The sequence below is a fragment of the Anguilla rostrata genome, chromosome 13 (assembly GCF_018555375.3).
Source record: "Anguilla rostrata isolate EN2019 chromosome 13, ASM1855537v3, whole genome shotgun sequence".
Classification (NCBI taxonomy): Eukaryota; Metazoa; Chordata; class Actinopteri; order Anguilliformes; family Anguillidae; genus Anguilla; species Anguilla rostrata.
The window spans coordinates 32748527-32774875 of NC_057945.1; the positions used below are offsets into that span (position 1 = coordinate 32748527).

General features: G+C 45.8%; 3 protein-coding genes across 5 annotated transcripts; all 3 read right to left on the bottom strand.

The window, feature by feature from the left end:
* Positions 1–1916: 1916 nt before the first annotated feature.
* On the bottom strand, positions 1917–7837 carry fblim1 (filamin binding LIM protein 1). The gene is made up of 8 exons (XM_064305456.1): positions 7608–7837; positions 5233–5657; positions 4834–5012; positions 3947–4061; positions 3661–3830; positions 3268–3446; positions 2759–2879; positions 1917–2519 (listed from the first exon to the last, which is right to left on the bottom strand). Exons 2-8 carry the CDS (start codon positions 5645–5647, stop codon positions 2406–2408), a joined length of 1293 nt encoding a protein of 430 aa, XP_064161526.1. The 5' UTR covers positions 5648–5657; positions 7608–7837; the 3' UTR covers positions 1917–2405.
* Positions 7838–10672: 2835 nt separating this feature from the next.
* Positions 10673–16421, bottom strand: LOC135237200 (transmembrane protein 82-like). 2 transcript variants are annotated; one of them, XM_064304047.1, is made up of 6 exons: positions 14737–16421; positions 14492–14564; positions 13909–14095; positions 13300–13717; positions 12674–12858; positions 10673–12117 (listed from the first exon to the last, which is right to left on the bottom strand). In XM_064304047.1, the coding sequence occupies exons 1-6, from the start codon at positions 14819–14821 to the stop codon at positions 12013–12015; spliced, it is 1053 nt and encodes a 350-aa protein (XP_064160117.1). In that variant the 5' UTR covers positions 14822–16421; the 3' UTR covers positions 10673–12012. The 2 variants fall into 2 exon arrangements, with proteins under 2 accessions (XP_064160117.1, XP_064160116.1); XM_064304046.1 differs by having other exon boundaries at positions 13909–14098; positions 14737–15457.
* Positions 16422–16548: 127 nt separating this feature from the next.
* Positions 16549–25549, bottom strand: slc25a34 (solute carrier family 25 member 34). 2 transcript variants are annotated; one of them, XM_064304049.1, is made up of 6 exons: positions 25348–25549; positions 23835–24940; positions 22183–22248; positions 20615–20767; positions 20043–20177; positions 16549–18981 (listed from the first exon to the last, which is right to left on the bottom strand). In XM_064304049.1, exons 2-6 carry the CDS (start codon positions 24315–24317, stop codon positions 18793–18795), a joined length of 1026 nt encoding a protein of 341 aa, XP_064160119.1. In that variant the 5' UTR covers positions 24318–24940; positions 25348–25549; the 3' UTR covers positions 16549–18792. The 2 variants fall into 2 exon arrangements, with proteins under 2 accessions (XP_064160119.1, XP_064160118.1); XM_064304048.1 differs by having other exon boundaries at positions 25363–25546.
* Between the last annotated feature and the right edge of the window lie 800 nt (positions 25550–26349).

A 26349-nucleotide genomic window follows, 5' to 3' on the forward strand; every position in this document is an offset into this window, starting at 1 on the left:
CACCATGGTTTTCAGCTCAAATATGGCTAATGATTGTGGCTGTAATTTGTAATCAGAGTTATGACATTACCTAATAATATCAGTACTAACACATTGTAGTGGTCTTGTCATAATCATCTGAGGGTAAGCTTGGTTAATTGGATAGATCCCCTGAGGAAATCATTGCACACAAAAGCACAACAGTCTGTTTCTAAAGAGGATGATGGACGATGAGGTCTGCATCTTGTCAAACACGCTTTAAATTTTAATAAGTCTTAACCTCTTGGTGTGTTCTTTCTGAAATGATTTCTGATGCTTAGCCTTTTAAGTGTACACCTGTTGGCTCAGCAGGGGGTTAGCTTTCCCTCAAAATTCAATCAATTCAGTGCAATGATGGGGCATTGCTCTTTAGTAGGTTCTGTCCTTGGGATGATACAATTAACTCAGGTGCTGACTCACAAAATATTTGTTTGCATTTATGAAAAAGTATGGGTGTAAACCAATAGTCCAAGTCAAATTCTTTAATTGGCTGTCCTATTGTCATCCACTCACCAACTGTTATGTAACTAAAATTGGCTACACAATCTCTTGTGCACACATTGGGCTTCATTCTCAAAACGTTTCTTAAATTATTCTTACCTTTGATCTTAAAAATGTTCCTACGAAAAAAACAATATGAGATTGATGACACGTGCTGACCTTTGTTTTTGTGCATATCCCAGGTGTATGAGATGATAAATTCTGGCTTTTCATAAATTTTATGCGCAATTCTGTTTGTGTAATTTGGATACAGCCATGAACAAATACAGATAAGAAAAAAAATTATGAATGCCAGAATGTTCTTTGAAACATTCTTACACAATCAAATGTGATCGTGCATGTTTCATGAATGAGGCCCATTGATTCCCCAGGTCATCAATGTAAAATATAAGTACATTTTCAGTTGACTTATTGAATCAAAAATCATTAACACAGTATTATGAACAACATAGTATAGTGCAGTATAAGTGAGCAATATAGTGTATGGAGTTTCAAAATTGCTTCAGGGGAGGTGTTATTTATAAAGTCAATATGTGTAGACTGCCCCCTGGTGGAACAAGGTCTAGCCTGTAACTTCTCTAACAATAAGCAACACTGCAGTGAGCAGGAACAATGTTTTTCTATTTCTTTTGTGGGTGAGTGGAAAGGAAAATACTTTTGTCATGAAGAAAGACAGATAGCATAGGTTTTACCTCAAGTTAAGTAATAGTAATCATAAGGAGAATGAGATGCTGTGTACAACAAATTTTGAAACCGTGTTAATAATGAAACACAAATATCTTGGTCTACATTTAAAATTTCACTCAAAGTAAATTGTACATATTTTAAATGCTCAGTAAGTATAAATTTGCTCTCAATGAACAGCTGGATAGGTGTGCCTGTTTGTTTGGACAAAGACTGCTGGCCACATTACACATATGCTAATGAAAAATTGTCATTTTGCCCATGGTCCACCAAGTGTGCATGCACAATTGTGGACATACAAAAATGTATTCCAGTATTGTCACTGAAGAGATGATGGTGAAAGTGAGGGAAAGAAGAACACTAGCCAGACATACAGCAAATCAGGGGAACGGTTTTCCGCCAGGATACGACAAAATAAGACATGAGATCTGAGCGGGTTTACAAGAGCAGTAGGAGGCATTGTCCACAAGAAAACGCAAAATTCAGGAGGGAAACATGAAAGTGAAAACATGCAGTGCCTGCACTGGAACAGTTCAGAAAATATGAGAAGCCACAGGCCGGGGAAAATGGCCTGGAGGCAAGGTGGACTACACTGAAGCTTGATCTAGAGACCTGATAAAAAACTGGAAGGGGGACGCCCAAGCGTAGGGAATATTAGAGGGAGTCGAAAAGTGAACAAGGAACCACCAAATCACACAACCCATCAAATGAAGTAAATTCAATATATTAGTTTATTTTTTTCAATTATTTTTTTGTAAATGGTATAATGGTGATCTAAGTATATAGTGTATGATATAAAAAACAAAACATACATGAAATAACAAAATACTTGAAAACTGTTAATGAATAAATATCTTTGGTGCATTGAAATTCCTGGTGCATATTGAAAAAGAGTGCACAATACATGAACATTTATCAAGTAAAAGTGGGAAAGATATCAGAAATCAAAGACAAACATACACATTGCTACATATATCATTTATACACTTTTTTTTAATGATGGGGACAGCAATCCTTTTTATGAATACTAAAATATGAAGACATTCAGTGGTCCCATTTTATGCTCAGATATCTTACTGAGAAATACAAAAAGCGCAAAGCTCAGCGGTCGAGGGAGTTGTATTTTCGCTGGCACTGTCCACACCCTGCTCTCCGGGCTTGTCCCTCAGCTGCAGTCTGGGGCTCCCTCCCTTTTAGGAGCCTTAGCGATGGCCTTCCTGGACAAGAGTCAAGTGGCACGGCTTGCAGAGAATCTGCCCGTCCAGAGGATAGCAGCCTTGCTCATTCGGCTCAGTTGACAGCAAGATGCTGCAGACCTGTATGAATTAGAAAGGGGAGGGGGGGGGGAGATACTGTGGTAATGCAGAAACTCAGTTGTTCTTCAATGCAAAAGAGACACGGACATTCTGGAAAATACAATCGTTGCCAGACGATAATTTCGGACGTATTTTGCTGTCGTACTTTCACAAGGAGGATGACCTCACAGTTTTTACTTCACTGCTTATTCCACCACGCACTGTCCCATTCAACACACGTGGACACCTCAGATGCGTACCTCACAGCGATAGCAGTCCTCATGGAAAGAGCGGCCCAGGCACTCCACAGTGAAGCTGTCCCTGCCATCCTCTCCCGGGACAATCAGCTGCTGGCAAATATTGCACTGGGGAGCGTATTTCCTTCAGCACCCATGCACAGAGAGAACACCATGAGTCACCAGAGGCACAGAACACACAGGCAAACGCCATTTATGTTCAGCCATGGTTCTGGACTGGCTATGTGTCCATAATAAAGACATGAATTAATTAAGCTGAAGACAATAACAGTCACCTGCAATTGTGTGTGGGTGTGTTTGTAACATCACTGCTAAATGTTTTTCCATTATTTGAAAAAAAGTTTTATTAACATTTAAACTATTGCGTGTGGCACTAAAGTATGTGGTCCTGTTTTTCTTGACCCTACCCAAAAATAAAAAATCTTAGTGGGAAAAGATGGAGTGCAAGACTAAAAGCTGAGAAGCAGGAACAAGCCTGCAGAGAGGGGCTGCATGTGCACGCGTTTATCTACCTGTAGTAGTCGGGAAGACAGTACACTTCTCCAACCTCCCCCTGAGAAAATTTCTCTTCCCCGATTGGCCGGCTGCACGTTGTGCAAATGAAACAGGGTGGATGGTAAGCTCGTCCTAGTGCTCGGATCACATGGTCCTTGATTACCTCTCCACATGCCCAGCACTGCTCCAGACTAGCCTGCAGGAAAGGCCAAATGGAACAGCACTGAATAAAAACACTAAATTAGCACAATACTCAAATATGGAATGATATAGAATTGATGCACTCGAAAAATATGCAGCTATTATTAATACATTTGTATTTCTAAATACAATAAGCAATATAGTAATATATTAAATGTAACACCGTGTCTGTCCTGAGCTGACACTGGTGTTAATACTGCTGCACGTACCAGATAGCACTCCTCACAGAGCGGGATCCCAGCCTTGTTGTAATACATCTGCCCAGCCAAAGCGGTCTGGCACTGTCTGCACTGGAAGCAGTTAGCGTGATATGTCCTGTTCAGGGCTTCAATTGCAGGCTCGGCGAGAGCCACTGGCTTTCGACAAAAGCCACACACATCTAGGGAACGCAGAGTTCAGGAACACAAGAGTTAATTCACAAGGTAACGGCTGAAATTAGTAAGGCTGGATTAAGTTACAGATTCCAATGCACCTCTCCACCACTTCTAAATTCACCTCTACTCCCTGGACCTATCTCTTCTCCCTGGCTTGGCTGAACCTGCTGAAGCAGCCTGTCCTGATTCCCACCACCAGGGGGTGCTCTCTCTTCCAGCTCCACTGCTTTACTCATCTGTGAACATCACAGGGGACAACATTAGGACAACTGAGTTGATGCACTGGTTACTGTTTGCCTTCCATATGTATAATAAAGGAAGCAGAAGTTCACAGAGATGGACAAAGAGACAAGGAGTTCTTTTTTATTTCCAATGAAAAGTAAAGACAGCTTATGCAGAGGGTCACAAAGATTTACAAGGAATTCTGTGTACAAGACCACTTTCTTTTTGTCTATTCAACATTACAGAGAAAATCAGTCAATAAATATGTTCGTTCTCTGAGCATTCGCAAAACCACCTTATAAAAAGCACAAATTCACATTTCAGCTACCTAGCATGACCACCTCCTTAATATTCTCAATTTCACCTCCATAATAATTTAGATCTGTGGCAGTCACTGTCCTACAAACAGTGGGGCTGAAGATTTTTGTGAAACGGGGAAATTTGTTTTTTAGAGAATTACAAAATAGTTTGGAGAACCCATTAAAAGCCAATTGCTTTTTTACCCACAGAGAAAGCATGCACATTTACTTAATAAGGAACCATTACCAGTACAACCTTCACACTACATCATTTCATATATAGTACTGAAACACACAGCTAGTAAATTAAAAGGAAATTAACTAAACAAGTGCAACTGGAGAATCCATATCAAACAGTAGATAATCATTATTCACATAAAACAACCAAAAATGGGTGTAGTTATTACATGAAGCTGACTTTGCAATTCACCAACTACCACTGAGGCAAGCGCTAACCAAAAGTCACAATTTCAACAGTCTCTCTTACCTGGGGAGCAGACTGGGGAGGACGACCCGGGCTGACTAAGAGAGAGGGATCAGCTGACGGTTCGAGGATAGGTGGGGGAGGCAGCGGGGAGGTGAGTTCTGAGCAGAGCTCCACATCCTGGGCGGATGGCGGAGGCGGGGACGGAGGTGGAGGTGGAGGTGGAGGTGGAGGAAGATAGTCTGAGAACAGCCAGAGTAAAGGAACAGTCTTGAGTCATGGCAGCAAGATCAGAATCATAAGTCCTCTTCATTTGCATAATATTTTTTAACCTTAATTTGTAGATAATATTTATGCTAACAACAGTATCAAATCGTGTGGGTGTCAAAGGCATGCATCCCCTTGGCCTCCCCTACTGATCACCTGAAATATAAATACAATATCGGCCATTTTTTTCATCACCTTCGCTCTTCCTGTTTCCAGTTGCTGCTGCTGCTGCCTGCTCCGTCCAGGATGGAGGGCTACGCAGGCTGCTGGCAGAGGGAGGGGGAGGTGCCGCCCTGGTGCCCGGAGAAAGGAGAGCCTGCGAGGGGCGGGGGGGCACGGCGCCGGAGGGGGCGGGGGCGGGGGCAGGGGCGGGGGCCCGAGAGGGGGCGGCGGCGGCGGGCGCGTCTCTGGGTGGAGCGGCGTGGGCGTGTCGCGCGTCGCTGCGCGCGTCGTGCGGGACCGCGCTGGGTCCGCTGTCCTCGGGGCTCACGCGCGTGGCGGTGTGCGTGTTGGTGGCGTGTGCGCTCGGGGTCACGGTGGCGCGGTGCGGGGAGGCCAGAGTAATGAAGACCGAGGACACCACCCGCTTCTGTGGGGCTGCCGACGCCATGGCAACTGGACTAAAACAAAAAGAAAAATATCACTATATTATTATAGTGTACGGTTATGATGATGATGATAGTTCTACTCATTATCGTCATTCAGCAGTCTCCCATATCAGAATAGAATAGATTACCAAACAGCTGCAATTACTACTCATATCCCAGTTAACACAGAATGTCCTCACACTGTAAATGGAATGTTTTGTTAGTGTTATAATATTGCCACTACATTGCAGCACCATTGTGAGAGCATCGTCTGCTAGCTGGGATGCGCATTTAGATTTTTTAAAATTTATTTAACCTTTATTAAACCAGCGTAGACCTACTGAGACCAAAGTCTCTTTTACAGAGGAGCCCTATATCTGTGACTGACTGGCACACCAACATACAACGCGGGACTGCGCACACACATGCACAAATATGCACATAACCACTCACACAGCTGCTGGCACACATCTATATTAGGGCATTTGGCTTCTGACTGTCCCGGCTATGGGGCAAGCTCCTGCAGCGAGTCTACGCCGTGAGACGCGCGGTCTTTAGCAGAACCACCCAAAAACACCCATGCAAAACTGCTCCATCAAAGGCACGGTGTGCTGAAGGAGCCTAGAGCTGCACCTCAGGCAAGGAGGTGACTCCCTCTGTCAACAGGACCGCACTCCCAGATCTTGTGCAGTGTATGTTTTTGAATATGTGTGTGCGTGTGTGTGTGTCATGGCATTACTATGTGTTATCAAGCCTCACCCAGCTACACCTACACTCACATTTTACCTGCATCTAGTTGCGCAATCGTAAAAAAAGACACATTTCCGCGTTTGCTCCTCAGTATTCCTCGCCAGCGAAGCGCTGGACGTGTGAAGCTCCGAAAAGGGACTCCGAACTGTGTCCCACATCAGCAGGGGACAGACCCTGTCAGTGCTGATCCCCTCCACCTTTGCCCTTTGACCTTGTCCCGGGTCACAAGTGCCACCTCAGAAGCCTGAGCTTCATTCATTGATTAAATGTAACGCAGAGCTGAAGGGGTTGGAGGGGTTGAAGGGGGTGAAGGGGCGGCTCGTGGTCCTGTGAGGCAGCCCGGTGTTGCGATCACAAGCTGCTGACTCACAGGGGACTGTGGACGGGACACTGACTCAGTGTCTCATCGCTGACTCAGCACAATGCAGACACCCCAGAGCAGAGGTGTCCCAGACTGGCCCCCGGCGCTGAGACACACGACGGTGACAGGAACGGGAGAAGATCCCACTGTGATGTCACAATGCTGACACACCATGAGCATCACATGCACACACCAACAGCCATGTGTCCACAACTACTCTGGAAATGGTAACACCCATACACTGGCTTATTCACGCATTTACCAAGAAAGGGGCATTTTGCAATACTCACAATTACAGAACAAGCCATGAACTTTGTCTGTTTGAGCATTTGCTACACACACATACCTTTACAGATTCACCCATAAACACGGAGATACATGCAACAGTAGCAAATCATTGTTAAATTGTTTGCATTTATTATATTTGCCATTCTGACTATGATCCTGTTCTTCTGCTCTTTTGTTAAGTTTCATTTTCATATTCATTTGGCAAATATATCAAGAGGGTATAGCATATTAATGCCAAATGCTATAACTATTGAATTCTTAATTGCACTCTAACCCAATGCTCAATTGCACATTATTTTGTTAACTGCGTTGTTTATTTATTGTATTGTTGTATGTTTTTTGTTGTTGTTGTTGTTCTTTTAACCAACTTTGTGAAGCGGAAGACAAATTTCTCTGGACAACGAAGTTCTGTTCTGTTCACTTTATCGCCCTCACTAATCGTTTTTAAATCATTATGTAAGAATGAGTGGTTTTGTAATTAGAGCAGCTGTTGTTTTAAAAGTGCCTGACTTCAGCCTATCGGCTTTCTCCATCCTCTCTCATTTCCCCCGCTTCCTTCTTTCTCTCTTTCGGCGCATTCTTACCTGAGGGGAGACCGCGTCTAGAAGTGCTCTGTCTTTCTTCTTTTCGTCTCTCTCTCTCTCTCTCTCTCTCTCTCTCTCTCTCTCCCCTTCCGCTCTACTGTGTCGGTCCCGAGCCGTCACTGAGGAAGGACTACAGCAGAAAAACGGTGACTATCTAGAAAAAGCCACTCCTTTTCCTTCAACTCATTCACTACCTCCCTCTCCCTCTCCCCCTCCTTCTCTGCTAACCACCCCCCCTACACACGCACACACACACACACACACACACACACACACACCCTGATGGCAACAGCACTTTCCCAACCGTAAAAGGTGAACAGTTAATCACTGACAAAACGCTATAAAATGCGTGCGCTCACATGCGCACAGACTCACACTCGCAAGCGCACGTACCCCCCCCCTCCACCCCTCCACCCCCCCCCCCCCACTCCACCCCCCTTCCCCCCTTTCCCTTTTTTGTTCTGGAAATCAAACAGGATGTGACTCTACCTGCCTGTTCCTTCTCTCTCCCTCTCCGCTTCTCTCCCTGTTTTTCACCCTTCTTCACTGTGTCACCTCCAACCTCTCTTTCACTCCACCTCCCTCATTGTGTCTACCCTCACTGTTAGCTATTGCCCCTCTTTTTTCTTCCTCCTCTACCCATCCCCCGCTCCGTTCAATAGAGCACATGGGCTAGTCGCTTCTCAGTCAATATTGACTCAACATTATTTATTCATCGTATTCTAATTTATGGGTCTGGAAAAAGATTCATATTGGCCAGATGTCACTGCTGACACCCAGGGCATTGGGCATTGTGTGGTGTAGGGGCTGAGGACACTGTGGCCCTGCAGCACACGCCATCTTTATCAGCCTTCTCTCTTTAATGTGGAAAATTGAGAACGTAAAAGAGAGCTGAGAAGGTGAGGAAAGGGAGGATGAAAAGAGAGGGGGAAATGAGCAAGACCGCAGCAGAGAAGAGGACAGTGAGAGATGTCAGCTGATGTGAAGAACACGTCTTTGTGCTGTGTCCTGCTTCACGCTCCTCCTTCCGCCCCACTCTGCCTTTCTGCTGAACTCTATCTGCAAATATTTTGGCCTCAAACCGCCCAAACCTTGTCACGCCAACAGCGCTATTTCTGACTCAGAATTTGGGTGGGGGGGGAGAGGCCAGTGATGGAGAACTGGGCAGAAAAGAGAAGTGCAAATATTTTGACAAGCTGAAAAAAATGACTGACAAAAAGAAAAATGGACGCATGAAACAGTACAAATGGAGAAAAAATGGGGGGGAATCAAGAAAGTTTTGGGAATGCATTTTCAAAAGGGAAGGTTGAAAGCTAAAACGTAGAAAAGAAAGAAAGAAAGAATGAAAGAAAGCATGAAAGAAAGAAAGAACGAGTGAGGGAGAGGGGGAACTGAGCTGGGTCAGGGGGGGTCTGTGTTGTTCCAGCGTCTGCGGAATGGAATGCCACAGTGATGTCAGAGCTGCAGGAAGGAGCATGCCCCAGGAATGACATCACCGCCCCCATGCACGTGCCCCTCCCCCACTTTTCCCTCTCTCGTCAGTTAGGACCAGGAGCCCCAGTTGGAGGGGGATAACTGACACCCCCTGTAACTCGAACACCCCCACATTGCACCAAACATTGCGCTAACCCTGATTACAGTCTCTCTATGCAGCGCGAGTGAGAGGTTCGCCAGAACACCACAGATTCAGCCCACACAAGCAACCATGGAAAATAATTTGCACTCTCCCTGCAGTATCAGAAGGGCATCCTGGTGGCAGTTGGCCATTTTATAAGACTATACTATAAGTCGAGTTAAGGAAGTTTCGTTTTATCTGTACAGCTCATGAATATGTTGAATCCATTTTTTTTTTAAAAGCATGAAGACTCCAGTTGGGAGCATGAGAGTGTTCCTGTGTTTGTGAGTGCCTGTGGAAAATGTATGCTACTTACAGGGATGTGTGTGTGTGTGTATATGTGTGTGGGTGAGTGTGTGAGTGAGTTGGTGAGTGTGTGTGTACACATTACAAAAGTACACGTGTGCCAAAATGCATGCGTCTGAGTGTGAGAGGGATTTCATATGAAACTATAATTACATAATAATTATAATTAAAATAATGACAGCAATTACATTCATGAATAAGAACCTTGCAAATTGGTCCCATCTATTCCCTGCCCAATTTTGCATTCCCAGTTGCATATATGGGTTCCTGTTCAGCCTGCCCTGGCACAGTCTGGTTTCGTTCTAGTCCATAAAATGCCTCACAATGTCATACACAAGAGCAGCAGCCAGGTGTCACTCATGCCAGTTTAAATGCATTTCAATTATTAATGTGAGCTTTACAAAGGGGCACTGCAATGGTACAACTTCAAACGCAATTAAAAGCACACAGGAATCAGTTACTGTTTGGCTGTCCTCACTTCAAATGGCAAGCTTGTTAATCATGAAAACAATCAAAAAACCTTTTTAGGATAGTTTTAAGTTTAAGTTCTCTATTTGTAGCTGGGCGGTGTGTGTGTGTGTGTGTGTGTGTGCAAGTGCTCTGTGTAGTTTGTCCAAATCAGCACATTCTAATGTGACTCACTGATATACTGCATTAAATCCCACTCATTTCCCACGAATCATGAAGCACACACACACACGCACACACACACACGCATGCATGCACAAATGCACAGACACACACATGTACACAAACTCACACACATGCACAGACACACACGTAGACAAACTCACACACACACAAACTCACTCACACACACACACGCGCACACACACACGCATGCATGCACACATGCACAGACACACACACGTACACAAACACACACATGCACAGACACCCACACGCAGACAAACTCACACACACACACACACACACAAAATCTCACACACACACACACACACACACACACACGGACCACCCTTTTTTATTTCTGGAGATAGACCAGGATGTGACTCTGCATGTACCTGCCTATTCCTCTATGTACAGCAGTAACATGAACAGACAATATCTTGCTGGTCTTTCAGAGGTGAAAATGTAATAAGAACACCATTCTATAAACTAAAGATAAAGGATAAAACAGAGCCCAAATGTATTAATATCTTTATAAAGCAACATTCCTCAAACACTTACGTAATAATTTAATGTCAAACAGAAGGTAGTGGTGGTTTAAGGACAACAACAAATCAAAAAGACATGCCAACTTTATGTGGAATCACCAGCAACATTTTCATCAGGACCTCAAAGTGAACACATCTGAAAGTTAGTGGACACTGTCACTGCAATGGATAACTGGAAAACGTATATATCCTTTTCAGGTTATGAGGACACCTGCAGAATCGTGTTCTCTAGACTAAATTATAGCGTTGCAACCTATATTATTTTAACCCTTCCTCACCGAGATTACTCGGTAATTGGGAAAGCCCCGAGTCAGGAGTCTGATCTGCATGTCGGTGGGGGTCTGACTGTCCCAGTTGCCTCATCGTCCTTTGGCCATAGACACTGCATTGTCTTCCCACCGACCCCAGCTCTGTTTACCCGCCATTCCGGCTCCTGCACTTACTCAGCCCTTTTCACACTCCCTGCTTTACTCTCTTCAGTCTTCAAAGGACAATGCACATTGCATGTGACCGGAAAGAAGATACAAGGCCAAGCCATTCAAATTTGACGAGCAAACAGAACGAGGTCCAAAGCTAAATGCAGAATGGAATTTCTTATGGTTCAAATCAACGGATCATCAGTTTTGTCCAGTTCTGTGCCTGTTGTGGTAAAAAGTGACTGGTGGTGGTACAACTGAGAAAACTTGGACCAAGAGACAGTGCTGGGTTGGGTGCACCCAACACATTTTCCCTGTAGGTTAGGTCTCAAATTATAGTCAGCAATTTAAAGCTGTATTTATATGCGCGAGATAAGATATTTTTAAAAATGTTGTTTGCTTTTTTTTAGAAAACAGACCTGGATGACCTTTGTATTCACCTCTCTGCCCGCTTATCTCCCCTTTGTCTGTGTATTCTAGCTTCAGATTCCAGGATACAGTCTGGCCTTCCACTCTCTGCTCCTCCTGTTCCGCTGATGCAGCAGCTTTTGGTAAATGATTGAAAAGGACATGGAACACAGATATGTAACAGCACACATGTCCTTCAGAGAAGATAGTCCCGTCTCACTTTGCTCTGCACCCAGCACCACCTTACAGGGTGCGTATCTGCATGTCCAGTGTATGTTTGTGCTTGTGCACATGCGCGTGTGTACGTGTGTGTTTTGTTTGTGTGTATGCATGTGAGCTTACACACACGTATGCAGGTGCTCCTTGTGTGTGCACACATGTGGGGTGTTTTGTGTGTGCACTGCTTGCATACAATCTGTTTGCTGAGGGAGATAGGGGTCCACAAAATGCTGACAGTTTCTCCTGCCACAGGAGGGAGACTCCTAAAGCTCTTTGCTGGAAGGCAGAGCCAGCTCTGAAGGTGTCACTGGGCTAGAGTCCATGCTCAGTCTTCGTGGGGATTTGTTCACAGCCTCATGACTCTCTTCCTGTTGGGCGACACCAATCACCAGTCATTTACAGTTTACAATGACCACGCCAATGCATATGATGGTCTGAGGTAGTGGTCTCCAACCCCAGTCCTGGAGAGCTACAGGGTGCTGCTGGTTTTTGTGGTTACTCTGCACCTAAACAATTACAGCAGTTGATTAACACAGTTAAGTCACCTCACCTTTCACCTCAATTTAAGGTTAAAACAAAAAGCAGCGCACCCTGTGGCTCTCCAGGACCCGGGTGGGCGACCACTGGACTGAGGGTTGCACCAGGTAGTACTGAAGCAGACCTGGGTCAAATACGTATTTGTTGTGGATTCAAATACTTTTCTGTGCTCTATTGATCTTGCCTGGTGTAATTGAGCCTGCCAATATGACCAGCAGGTAGGGTTTGAACTTGGTTCCAACACACCAGACAAGATCAGTAAAGCGTAGAAAAGTATTTAAATCCAAAACAAATATATATTTGACCCAGGACTGTACTGAAGCATTCTGGGAGAGACACGGATGAGCCACACGGGCCGGGGTCCATGGGGAGGCGCAGGAATCTCACCTCTGTCACACAGTCCATCAGGTCCTGCGAGGGGATCAGGCAGGCCATCTCTCCCAGGAAGCACAGGAGGATGTGTCCCACGTCCGCCCAGGTCCCCAGCATCAGCATCAGCCCCAGCAGCGCCCCCAGGCGCACCACCGCTGTGTGCAGCAAAACCTCGCCACCAGGGCGGCGATGCTGGTCCTCTGATGTAGTGGAGAGTTTAAGGTGTTATGTACAAATGCAGACGGAGATGGAATCAAATCCTTTGCATTAAGTATGCACACTTCATAGTACAGTACATGTGTCCACAAGCTCTCTCCACCCCGTCCTTCATTCCTCTCCAGCTAGCCCGTATGTCCATTACATTACAGTCAGCTGTGTAAGTAGCGTAAGTCACTTATCCAGAGCAACATACACAAATATTTAATTTTTGCATAGTATTCATTTATATAGCTGAATACATATCGAAGCAATTCAGGTTATTCAGGTTTAGTACCTTGCGTCCTACCTGGGAATTTAACCTGCAAACTTCAGGATACAAGGCCAATTCCCTAACCACCATACTACACTGCCACCTCCCCTTTCGCTAGCAGTACCGACGGGGTACACCATACATCCCAGCACAACCGCCAGCTCTCACTCACCCTGCATGTACACCACCAGCATGGTGTAGCATATAGTCAGCGGCGTCCAGAACCGGAGGGTGTCCGCGGCGGACAGGAAGTGGTGGTTGACCGTGGAGATGGCGGCCACGGCGGCCACCGCGAACGTCACGACCACGGCGCGGCACAGGTGGGGCAGGAGGGCGTGGCCCGACGCCAGGAGCGTCATGCACAGGCCGCAGTACCGCTGGGAGCTGTGCAGCGGGTAGAGCGCCGTCGCGTGGCGACGCAGCCGCTCGCTCTGGCTGGCCAGCAGCCAGCTCGGCAGCAGCGCCGTCAGCAGGCTGAGCGAGCGGTGCAGCGCCCCCTCCTGGAGGAACTGGAGGCTGCAGCTCAGGGCGCAGCCCAGAGAGAACTGGCACTGCACCAGGTGCGACTGGGCATAACTTGACGTCACATCCTGTTGGAAGGGATGAAGGAAAATAATAGGAATTACAGAAAGTACACAATCAGCGGAAAGAGGATAGGAAGGGTCAGCGTAATATGTCCAAGGGAAGAAGGAGCAGGGTCTCTGCCAGGGCCAGTTAACTAGAAATCATTTCATAAAACGCAGAATGGCAGCAGAACCAAATTTAGGAAACGGGGTCTTACCGCTCCGGCAGTGATCTTGGCCGACCCAGCTCGGAGACAGAACTCCAGAACCACAAGGGAAGCGACCCGAGGACCAATCAAGCCCAGGAGCCCGGTCAGAATCCAGAACTGGAGAGTCCGGCCCAAACTGCCTACAGCCCCTCCCTTGGTGCCAGATGGCTTTTTACCACACCTTTCCTCCTTGTCGCTACTGGGGGTGAGAAAAAAAAGATTTTGGCATTGAGAATACAGCAACCCTGAAAATTAACAACCATACGGGACTTGAAATATTAGAGAAAATAAAGAGAGCTCAGGAGATGCATGGGCTCCTTCAGAAATACAACAAATCAGCTGGAAATGGAAAGAACCGCTTTACATGTACTCCTTTCACTTGAAATGAGGCAATGAATCATGTTCACGCACAATGACAGCGCAAACTGAAAAAGTACACATGAATATCTTCACTACCAGGTGTCAGAGCTATCATACATTTACCTTACATCTTATGCAAGCTACAGTACGCTAGGGGAACGCTATGTTTGCTCGGACTGAAACGTGCACATTGAGCTTGAGACTACAGATCAAGCTGCCCTGCCAAACTCACCTCGTAGCTTTCAGGAACAGGTGAACTCTCATCAAACTGCACAGCACTGAAACACCGCACGCGCCCACGAGCCCTGGGGGAACATGCGAACGGCATTACTGTCATTGTCAGCAGCGTTCCCCTGTACCATGTGGGTAGCTACTAACAATTATACACGTGTGAGCAACAGCTGCAGGTGGTACCAAAACAGCACGTGAAGAACTGAATACAAATAGCCTGCTTTGACACTAACAGCAGCGGCTCACCTTGTAGCAGGCTATCCAGGGGGTTCGCCTCAAATGTCAACCACCCAGGTATACCGGGCAGCCAGGAGCGTATGAAGGACAGCATTTTTCTCGCGACGTTAAGTAACCGCGGTTACAATGAGGTGCAAGTCCAGCCAACCTAAACCACAATTAACAAAGAGCTAATAAATGAAAACCTAACTTAAGTGAATACGATTCCACGGGTAGTTGTGGCAAGTTGGGAGACGCGCACTGTCCTTACTGTCCGAGGCTAAATGACAAACGAAAAGAGGTTTCGCTGTAATTCCGCTTTCACTTACGCCAATTACTGCCCTTCTCTTTATCCAGTTCTCTTTTCCCTTCTGTTAGTTTGTGTTTCAAAGGTCGCCAGAGATTGCTCCTTTAATAAATCAATTCTTTGAAAAACTGTCAAACTATCCGCTCGTCAAATTTCTTTGCGCGGCTACACCGAGTAGGCCAATGGTGGAATTAAACACAACGTCTGGAAAGACAGAAAGAGCTATTTAATGCGAGTAATGCGGACTACTCTTTTCATCTGGCATTTAAAAAAGAAAATACTTTAGTAGGTCAATAAATGAATGCAAAGATTTATGGAGTAATGCGGAGTATTCTTTTCATCAAGCATGCAATAATATATTTTACTGTACTGCTGCAACTTGCGAATGCGATTTCAAGATCTACCAATTATTCCACACATACACCAAATTTGTGTATTTGTGCAGGCTCAGACTAAGTGCACACCCGACATGAAAATAGTTTACCGCAGTAATTAATATCATAGTTGTATAGCCTATGGGATATATGATAAATACAAAGTATGAGCGTGTGTTAGATAAGACTTTGCCGTAATTTGTCCACAATCTCTTTGGATTTGTGATGACATAGTATACTTAGTAAGAATTTACCATCGAGGCTATGAGACACACACGGGGACAATGTGTATTTAATCGCACTTTACCCCATCAAAACCGCGGTTATAGAATTGTGTGAGCTATGTACAATGAAACAGATTTAGCTATTTTTCCACGCGTGTCCAGTCAGTTGATTTTAATAAATTGCATTGTAGCCAAATTATGCAATTTGCAATCCAATCTTGTCGTGCGTGTTTGTTACTTTGAGTGACTTGGTAAAACTGCGCCCCCTTGTGGTTCTCGTGATGCATAGTAGATGAATTGATGCTGATGGGGAACCATTCGTATTATTTGGGTTATTCTGCCTTTGCGGCTAGTTGGACTCCAACCGACAAGTCTTATTGAAACAAGGAATTACATTCAAAATTTATCATACAATTGATTTCCACCAGATACATACATCCGTAATCTACATGGATTTAATATGCTCAGATAGATTTCCAGATAACATATTGTACAATTGCCCTTACTTTTCGATCGTATTGTTTTATCTGGATTCCTTCCAGCTGCGCTCTTTTCTCTACCCTCATCCTTCGAAGTTGCATCGAGCGCCCCGAATCAGTCAGGAAGACAGATTCACAAAGGTGAATCTGCAAAGGTCACACTAATCATCTTTTAAAATGACAACTAAATGTTTTTATTTAATTCAGAGTTTCTATCTTTAAAAAAAAGCTCACCCATTATCTCAGGTCTAGAGACAAGCACCTTGACGGCGGCATTTACGTGATTGTATCTGTACTTGTCTCTCGTATGGTGTTTCTTGCTATGTGAACTGCACTCATAGGTCACTTTGCCTAAAAGTTTCTGATAAATTATTTATAACTGTTATCATAAATTGTTCCCCTCACTCCTTTCTCTCATTATCCAGACACCCCAATGCCAAAATTATAAAAAATTTACATTGCTCTTCAAAACGTTCCTTTATTATGGTTCAGGTTTAGATTCACATGAAGAAAAAAAATAAGACATCATTTGTAAAAACGTTCAGAACTAAAACGTTTTCAACCAGAAGAGTTAAAAAGACACGACCTCCCTTCCCTTCCTTACAGGATGCAGTTTCTCATTAAGACGAAGGCCCTTTGTGAATACCTACAGCAGCATATGAAAAATATCACCACAATACTGCGCCTATCGGTCAGTATCCCATCAACCACTGCTTCTCAGCAGCCATGGGACCAGACCTCTGGGTACAGGGAGCTTATTCATGGTTCCAGTCTTAACTTTTAAGTGCAACAGAATAGCTTGTAGTGAGGAAAAAATGTCCAAAGTGCTTTCTTCAGTATTCTTCATCAGATAGTTCTGGGGGAGTGTCTGGGGGAGTGTCTGCAGCACTTTGGGGACCTGAGACAAACTTCGGAGGTTATTCTTCCACCCTATAGCGCAGTGGAAGCTCAACAAGCACAGGTCACTGTGCTGAGTATACATGCAGAAGCACAGCGCTGCAAATGGCACTTCCAATCCACAGCCAGACCACTGGGGTGGCTTACTTTGCCTTGTGTCAGGATGTGCTACTTCCGCAGCATACAGTGTGGTGTGTTAGTATTTGGACAGTGGCACAATTTTTGTTGTTTTGGCTCTGTACAGTCCAGCACACAGGATTTGAAACAAAAAAAAACTAATATGATGTTGAAATCCAGACTTGTCAGCTTTAATGTGGGGGCATTTATATCCATATTAGGTGATCTGTGTGGGAATTACTTGTTGTCTTAGACACATCTATGCCTACATCCTGGAGTGTTTTTGATATGTTTGTCAGCTGAAAAGGGGTTTTTCTTCACAAATATTTATTCATCCACTATAGTGGTCTTCCGTGGTCTACCAGGTTGTTTGCTATTACTGAGCTCACCCGTGCATTCTGGATTCTTAACAATATTCCAGTTTAATTTGGCACACCAAATGTTTTGGCAATGTCTCTGATCAATTTATTCTGATCTGTCAGGTTCATGATGGCCTTCTTTAATGGCATTGACACTTCTTTGGTCCTCATGTTGAGAGACAACAGCAACAGACTCCAAATGAAAATGTAAATTCTAGACCTTTAGTAAGCTGTCTTGAGCATGCACGAATGATTCAGGACACACTTCTGGCCAAGAAGCAGCCCAATTACTTTTGTCCCATAAAATTGGGGGACTATAAAATTCCTACAAGGATCACCCAATAAGGATGTGAAATATCCTGAAATTAGAGTTGCCATGGACTTTAACTCACATTCATTGTTTCATTATAAATCCAATGTGCTGGAGTACAGACCCAAAACAACAGAAATGATGTCACTGTCTAAATTCTAATGGACTGCAGTTCACATGGCTTCTAATCATCCTGAGTTAAGATTTCTTCAAAGAGGCTGTGCTGTGGAAACAGTTGCTGTTCAGCCCAACTCTTCTTGTACAGTTCAGTGTTTCCCTGGGAGCTCTCCCTTCAGCAGCACAGTCTTCATGTCCAACATCCGGGTTAATTCACAGATTTTTAGCAAGTTCAGCATACATTTGTCCACAAGCCTTGCGGACCAACACAGTATGCACGCAATGACGATGAATGACAGTCCTTGTTTTTTGCTCATTTTCATGAGCAATTGGGCCAATGTCCATGACGGCAAGTGTTTTTCCTCCGTGGATGTTAAATTGGAAACGTAATGTAAGGTAATGCCTGTGCTGTGGTGTCATATAATGCCTGACCTTGGTAGGGGCATGATGGAATATGACCATAATAAAGAGACCAGGCAAGGAGATGTCGGCCTACACTATTTTCTAGCCTGACATGAACAACTTGATTTGCCTGAAAAAAATAATCTAAATTGAAGCTAAACCAATGACTCATGAGTAGCTTATGTTAATACTAATATTTACCAAGTCAAATTTAATCTCTTACTCTTCTTCTCCACCCCTCACCACAAACACACACACACACACACACACACCCGTGCACACACGCGCACACACGCGTGCACACACACGTGCACACACACATGCGCACAAAAACGCAAATTTCACCTCCTTTGCACAATTGGTCAGTCTAGCATTTGTTCCCTCTCAGGCTACATTTCCCCCAAACAAACAAGAAACCCCTGGTGTAATGCCCACACCCTGACCCCCTCCCCTCCCCTCCCGCTCTCCGAGCCAGCGGCCTTGGGGCATCGGTCCTTGGCTCAGTTCTGAGCCCGGCCCCCGTAGTACCGAAACGCCCTCTGCCTCAGGAGGTCCCAGAAGAGCATGCTGAGCACGGTGTGGGGGGCCAGCCGCACGAACACGGGGCCCATCCCCTTGTACAGCCCCAGGAGCCCCTCCGTCTGGTACACCTTCAGCAGGCAGTCCAAGAAGCCGCCGTACAGGCGGCCCTGGGAGGGAGGGAGAGAGGAGGAGGGAGAAAATGGGTGAGGGGGGGGAGAGAAAAAAAAAACGCTTCTTGCTTTTTCGTTGTTTGGACAGTCAACCAGATCACAAGGAGTGGTTAAAAAAAAGGAGCTCAAACTGCAAACAACTCTCAAAAAACTAAGAAGAGAGCAAACCTTGTAGACCAATTAAACTGCATTATTTTAAAGCTCTTATATAACGTGCAGGGGCAGGGACTACAAGCCGCATGGAGAAAAACGGTGCCGTCGGCGAAGCGGTTTGCTCACAGACTCCATGAGGCTGCTGGGTTACACATGCTGTGGCACAGTCCTGCACCCAGAGGGGATCCTTCCCACCGCAGCCATTTCACCGGCCCCTGTGCAGACTGCAGCGCAAGCCAAAGCCTTCCTCCTATACACCGATCCATGACTCTCTTTCACACGCTGCAAGCCACGCGGTGTACTGCGGGAGCGCTCGCACCAATCGGAGAACAGGATGCATTTCACACTGACAGCTGGTGACCTATAGGTGTCTGATCAGCAGCTAAGTAGAGTGCTAGCCCCGAGAAGATCAAGGCAACCCGAGGCGGACTGAAACCCTACCCCGGGAGGGACAACTGCATCCAGCCACTGTGTACTGCTCGTTACAGCTGGCTAATGACAACTCCCATGTTCACACCAGCATTACCTTAGTTACAAAATGAGTATTGTACCTTATCGGACCTGCATTTCGTAGTTGTGCCAATGACCTTCGGTATGCACTTATCGTACGTTGCTTCGGGTAGAAGTGTCTGCCAAATAAATGTAATGTAATGTAACATGGCTGAATGTGCTCCATAGGAAGTGACTGTAGCGGCTGGCTGACTCCAGAGTCCTGGAGATGGAAGATTTTTAAAGGACTAAAGAAGGCGTGTCATTCAGCAGAAAGGGGGGGGGGCTGCTAAGGACAGGTAAACTGGTGACAGGTAGGGACAGGTGGGTGAGGTTAGGGACCGACAAAGGTGCCTGCAGGTAGGAGGCTGAGACCGATGTAGGGTCAGACAGGTGGGGGGGGGCGTAGGCCTCACCCTGTGCAGCTCATCCACAGGCTGGTTGTAGAGTCGCGTGCTGATGACATCAAATGGCGTCATGGTGATGGTCACAGCAACCCCACTGATCATGGCAGCTGTCAAGGCAATCAGCCAGCTGTTTGGATTGAACCACTGCAAGAAACCAAAGCGGGTATAAACCAATCATCAGCCAGATAAGAGAGAAGCAGAGACAGCAACTGAGATTTAACACATTTGGGTAACACGCTCCTCTCCCTGAACCATACGAATGCGAATATGAAACTTTATTGTCCACACAGGGAAAAGATGCCCTTGGTTTCACCATAAAAATACATAAAAGAAACATATAAAAGTACAAAATACAGTAGACATTTTAAAAAGACACTCCAAAAACACAGAGCCTTGCCAGAGCTGCAGCAGGTGCCACTACTGGTCTCGAGTGCACATTTACGACACCAACAGAATTTGGGACAAAACCTACTCTGTACCCCGCTCTGCTCTCTCTACAGTACTAATAAGCACAGGCACTGCCTGTGACCCCATGCCGGGCCAGGCAAGCTGCTCCTGACCCGCAGTGTTCCCCAGCTGACCTGTGACTGGGCGACCCACTCCTTGGCAGAGCTGAAGGTGGCGAGCTGGCACGCCGACCCCACCATGACCCTGGGCACCGCCCCGTTCACCCCCCGCCACAGCCCCAGCAGCCCCTCCCGCTGGTATATGGTGGCGAACGCGTTCGACACGCCCTGCGGGGAAAGGGAGAAATAATAACAAAGAGACAAAGAAGAAGGTTGAAAGGAAGAAATTTACAAAACAGTCCTTTGTGAAGGTCTAAGTAGGTAACAAGGTGAAAGTAGTGTAAGTCGCTCTGGATAAGAGCGTCTGCTGAATGCACGTAATGTAATGTTATATAATGAAGGTGACATGGTGCTCTTGCTGCACAGTGTTCATGCCACTGGTGTGCAGAAATTACCTGTGTAACGAACAAGGCAAACAAAAGGAAGGAGGGGGAAAGCACTTGTGTAGACAAAGATAAAAGAAAATCCATAACAAGAGTAGACTTCTTTAAAAAAAACATCCATCTGAGAACATTATTGCAGCTTTTGCATCAAACAAGTGAACATTTCTTAAGAAATCTTCCCAACTGTAAAACATTTTGCAATCATTTACAGACACTAAAATGACAGTGAATAAAGTTCAAATTAATGAGGTAAAGAGACATAGCTAGCATCTTTCAGCGACAAATATGACCAATATGAACAGCTCAGAGTCTATGTACAACTCCTCTGCTACCATCAGTAAACACAATAAATTAGTTATGAATATGCCACAACTTAAAACTATTATTATATTTCCTGAAAGAAGCAATATAGCTTTAATATATAGATTTTGAAGATACAGTGAACTCAACTTGGGTCATTTTCACATGACAAATGATGAGCACAGTTTCTCTGCTTTTATGCTCCTTTTAAATCAAGTCATTTAATTTGACCAAAGGAGATATTTCAGTCCATTTCAGATATGGATTTCTTGTAATCTTTAACAAAGCCTAAACTTTGAAAGAGATGGAGTCATTTCTAATCTCACACAAGGGTTTATCAGAGGGGGTGAGACACTCTGGAGTCATATCAGGAGTTTCAGAGGTCATTTTGCCCCATAGTGCATCTGCTCCTGCCTCTCTGTGCTCATCCCCGATTGGCCAAAGCCGGGAAAATTCAGGGGGTGTGTTAGCAGTGGTGCCACAGTTTCCACCCCCCCCCCCCCAGAAGCACGCCATCTCAGTTGCAGAAATACACACACCGTTCCACAGCAGAATGTCTGTACCGTGTACATACAGAGCCAGCTGCACCAGAGGAGAAGGGACAGCAGAGGGAGAGAGAGAGAGAGGAGAGAAGAGAGGGCAGGAGAAAGCAGATAGCACACATCTCTTTAAGGAACCGTGGGGAACAGTGGAAAAATGAAGTCGACATTACACAATCTGGCAACCGTGAATAACGCAGAAACAATGTGCAGCGTAACACCAAGCAGAACAGCTATAGTTAGAAAATAAGTAAATAAAATCAATTCAATTCACCTCTCTCTCCCCCTCCCTCTCCACCTCCTTCCCCCTCTCTCTACCCCCGCCTCCCTCTCTCTCTTTCTCTCTCTCAGTCTCTCTCACCTGATGGTTGTGCTGGTGGCCCACGGCGATGGTTTCCACTGTCTGAGCCTGCAAATGAGTCTTCACCTGGGGTGGGGGTGGGGGGGGGGGGGGGGGGGGGGGGAGGAAGAGAGGCAAGACAAGCTCAAAAACAGTCCTTAATCCTTCCAGCCCTTTTGTCCTCATCTCAAAACAAAAGGAATCAGAAAAAAAGGCGTGTCTTATCACTTGCATCAGAATAGAGGGCGTGTCCTGTGCAGTTCAGGTTTGGCAGCTCTCGTGCGAGTCATTCTCACGTCAATCACCACGCACTCACATGACACCTTTTCTGTCTTTCCAAGGATCACCTTCTGAGGACACTGCTTTTACCCCATGGCACTGCTTTTTCTTTGCTTCTCTATCCACCTCTTTCTGTTTCTGGCCATCTTGCCCTGTGCCTTCGCCTGCTATTTCCAAGTATCTCCCTCCATTTCCACCCCTCCCCCACCCCCACCATCTCCCTCTCTCTCTCCCCCACACGCGAACCGAACGACGCCGATGACGAGAAGATGACTCTGCATCCGTAACTCGAGTGAAGGTCTCGGGACAAGCGGTGTGATTGACAGACACATCTCCCTTGGGTCACATGACCACATGTCTCAAAATAGTCAGGCAGGTCTCTCATGTCACTGCCTGTCACTTGCTAGCCTGGGGGTGGGGCAGTGGAACTTTCTGACAGAGGAGACAAGACTGAGGGTGAAGTATATTTAGGGACCCGGACATACACAAACATCTCACACAACATAGCTTTCCCAAGGAAGGGCAGATGAGGTACTTGGGTTTGATACATTGATTGACAGGTGGAAAGTATGCCTAAAATATTTCAAGGGCACTTTGAGCGTTCTCTGAAAAAACAAGTTTGATTGTATATCCTAAACACCTGTCAAACCGCCTTACTAGGTGTGTACCTGGCACGCCAAAATGAATGACTATGCATGTACATGCATGCTAACTGAAACAAGGCGACAAATATGTATCACTACATGTTCCAAAGAATACATACTTTTTGGCAATCTAAAAATGTATAAATGAAAACATGAGTCACTTTCATCTTTGCCAACTGTTCTCTGTCATGGAAACAGTATCAAAAAACAAATAGCGCTGTCACATTAAACAGGGGCATGCAAGAACTGCCGACGTCTTGAAAAGGTTTCGACCCAGCCCCAAGCACATCCAGAGACAGCCTATTTTTAAGCACTTGTGATAATTCCCAAAAATATCAGAGAACAGTATGTGGAAAAGTGTGCAGTATACAGACTGCATAGTATTGTGCACACTGAAAAAACAGAGATTGCAGCAGTGATATTCATTCCTGGTCCTGGCGAACTGTAGGGACTACTGGTTTTTGTTTTTTTTCCCCCTTAATATCAGCAATCAATTCAGACCCAAGAAACCAGTTATGGTGAGTTAACTGCAATCAACTGCTTTAAATCAATCAAGTGCAGGATAACAACAAAAACAGCTGATCCTGTGGCTCCCCATGACCGGGAATCAATATCACAGACCTTCAGTGTATGAAGACCGCTGCTCTCAACGGGAGCCAAATTGAAAGAAATCAGCAAAAATGCAAATGTTGACCATTCTGTCCCAAAACCTCCATCCCACACACCCCTCCACCCCACCTTCCCACTCACCAAATAGGCAGGGGAGGCGATGAAGGCGCCCAGAGCTCCGGCGGTGGCGCCCGCCAACAGGCTCCCGCCGGGGGCCGCAGCCAGGCCGGCGGCCTCCGTGTAGGAGTAGAACCCGAGCCGCACGCCGTTCATCACGCCCTGGTACAGCAGCCCGGCGGAGAGGCCCTTCTGCAGGCCGCGGAGCCCGTCGGTCCGGCCCACCACCCACAGGGCCTGCAGCACCCCGCGGTAGTGCCTCTGGTACGAGCCCCGGGCCCGCAGCTCGCCCTGCAGCTGCAGCCGCGTCTTCACCACCTCCCGGGGGTTGGTGAAGACGCAGGCCCCGCAGCACGCCAGCGCGCCCAGGGCGAAGTCCACCGGCGGCCAGGGCGCCACCGGCGGCGCCAGCGCGAGAGGGGGCGCCGGGGGCGACGGGGGGCAGGAGGTGTGCGGCCCAAACCGGCCGTCCCTTGAGGTAAGTTCCAGGAGCTGGGGTCTCGTCATCCCTGAGTTTTCCTGCGCCGAGTGTCCTTGGCGATGAATCGATCCGAAAATGGCAAACCCCCGACAGGCTCTGCAGGTCTGTAAACTAAAGTGTCCGCTGAAGCGTGCGTGTACTGCTATTGCACAACGTCAGAGGTTTCTGTGAAACAAAGTGCGCTTCTTGTACCATTGCACAGTGCTAATGAAGTCACGTCTGTGCCTGCTCAGACCTGGACTGCCAAACCTGGGCTGCCTGTGTCCTCATCAGTGTCACTACTGGCCTAACTGGACATGAGAACCTCATTCACCTCATTTCCCATATTTACGCAATCAGACCACATTTGACACTGTGCCCACACAGCCCTTGATAAGTGTACCACATACATTTAGACATCAAATTTTCTGCATCAAAGAGGTCTATTCAGCTTTTTTTAAAAGTCAGCTTTTTAAAAAAGTAGTACTAATGGTGTAGATTTAATATCAACAGTCTTGTGTGAAGACATTCTAAGCTATCATTATTTGATTATTTGGCACAGTGTGCAGGTTGACTTTTTGTGTACACTATAGCTAAGATGACTCAGTCTGCCCGTGGAGAGGATGGAATTCCTTCAGCAACAAAAGCCCAGTTTCAACCATGACTGAACCTGGGGAGGAAATGGAAAACGTCCTGGTTAAGTTAATTGCAGTTAATAGCAGTAGCAAGGTGCAACTGCCATACATTCTGCTGAAAAAATCAGTAGTGCAATTTTGATCTCTCTCTCTCTCAGTATCACACACATGCACGCACGCACACACACACACACACACACACACATGCATACACACACATGCACACACATACATACACGCATGCACACACACACACGCGCACGGAGTCACTCACGCACGCAGAAACAAATATGGCCCAGGCAATTCTGGCACATACAACCCAAAATAACTGAACGAACGGAATAATGATACACCTTAGGAGCTGGAGAAAACTGAAAACTGCATTAAAATATATGATCCCAAAGGAATAAAAAAAATTTAATCAGTGTTTTGGTTACTTTACCATTTACAAACTTACTCTCTCGTTGTTGCTCCGTTTTCCTCCTCTCCGAAGTCAGGACTGGTAAACATGTGAATCCCCTGTAGTTACGTCCATTGTGATAGGCCAACCCATGGCTTTGCCCTCCAGCCAATCGCGTCTCTGCGCGTTTACCACCTCACCCCGTCCCTTGCCATCGGCCAATGAGTGTTCCAAGCTTGCCGTTCCTTTAATGCCATTCATTCTCTCTCGGTAAAAGGTTTCTCGAGGAAAGGGGAGGAGCAAAAGGACGACTCATAAAAAAGAGTCAAATAATTTGTTGCTAGGACAATGCTTGTGTCTACGAATGAACACGTGAAGGCCGACAGAAAAAATCCCTCGTATCCGCCCATGGTGCCATATCCAATCATAAAAGGACTTCCATTGTCAGTCTTGGTGAACGTGGCTCTTCAAAATATTCCCTTTTTTTCCAAAGCGATACATTTGCGTTTTAGTACCTCAGCATCACTAACTGAACGGTTTACGTGTAAGTGCATACAATAAGGACTGAAGGGAATAATAAATGAAAACTTATATAACGTATTTTTTAATGAAATATAATTCCCTTTGTGGCGAGTTTGCGTCCTAGTGACAGAAGTCCACCGCAGGACTTCAAATGTTGAACCGTCCCCACGGCTCAGACGCTCCATGTTGTATGAGTGTATTTTCACGCTAACCTTGCAAAGCACACCTAATTAAACAGTAGTTGTTTGACAATTTAACTAATTGTTGAGCTGCCAATTAGTTAAATCAGGGATGTTAGGGTTGAAATAAAAACCTACAGGATGGTAGATCTCCAGGAACAGGATTGGTTACCACTGCTTTAGATGAATCTATTTAGGAATTTTTCATAACTCCGGGTGCTCGTCAAAATATTTTCAAAAAATGGTTTGCTAAAAATTCGAATATGTACCACTAGCTTTCCCGTTCGGAAAGACACACTTCTTTAAATTATGTGTGAATATTTCTCCCCCTCTTTAGATTTAC

Excerpts from the sequence above, each read along its gene's own strand:
- slc25a34 (XM_064304049.1), bottom strand. The coding sequence starts at position 24,317 with ATGACGAGACCCCAGCTCCTGGAACTTACCTCAAGGGACGGCCGGTTT. Across the intron at positions 22,249-23,834 it reads TCGCCTCCCCTGCCTATTTG|GTGAAGACTCATTTGCAGGC; the intron begins GTGAGTGGGAAG and ends CCCCCACCCCAG. Across the intron at positions 18,982-20,042 it reads CTGTGGATGAGCTGCACAGG|GGCCGCCTGTACGGCGGCTT; the intron begins GTGAGGCCTACG and ends CCTCCCTCCCAG.
- fblim1 (XM_064305456.1), bottom strand. The coding sequence starts at position 5,647 with ATGGCGTCGGCAGCCCCACAGAAGCGGGTGGTGTCCTCGGTCTTCATT. Across the intron at positions 4,062-4,833 it reads CTCCCCAGTCTGCTCCCCAG|ATGAGTAAAGCAGTGGAGCT; the intron begins GTAAGAGAGACT and ends TGATGTTCACAG. Across the intron at positions 2,880-3,267 it reads TGTCTTCCCGACTACTACAG|GAAATACGCTCCCCAGTGCA; the intron begins GTAGATAAACGC and ends TGGGTGCTGAAG.
- LOC135237200 (XM_064304046.1), bottom strand. The coding sequence starts at position 14,821 with ATGCTGTCCTTCATACGCTCCTGGCTGCCCGGTATACCTGGGTGGTTG. Across the intron at positions 14,099-14,491 it reads CTGTTCCTGAAAGCTACGAG|TAGCGACAAGGAGGAAAGGT; the intron begins GTGAGTTTGGCA and ends TCTCACCCCCAG. Across the intron at positions 12,118-12,673 it reads TGATGGACTGTGTGACAGAG|GAAGAGAGTCATGAGGCTGT; the intron begins GTGAGATTCCTG and ends GTCGCCCAACAG.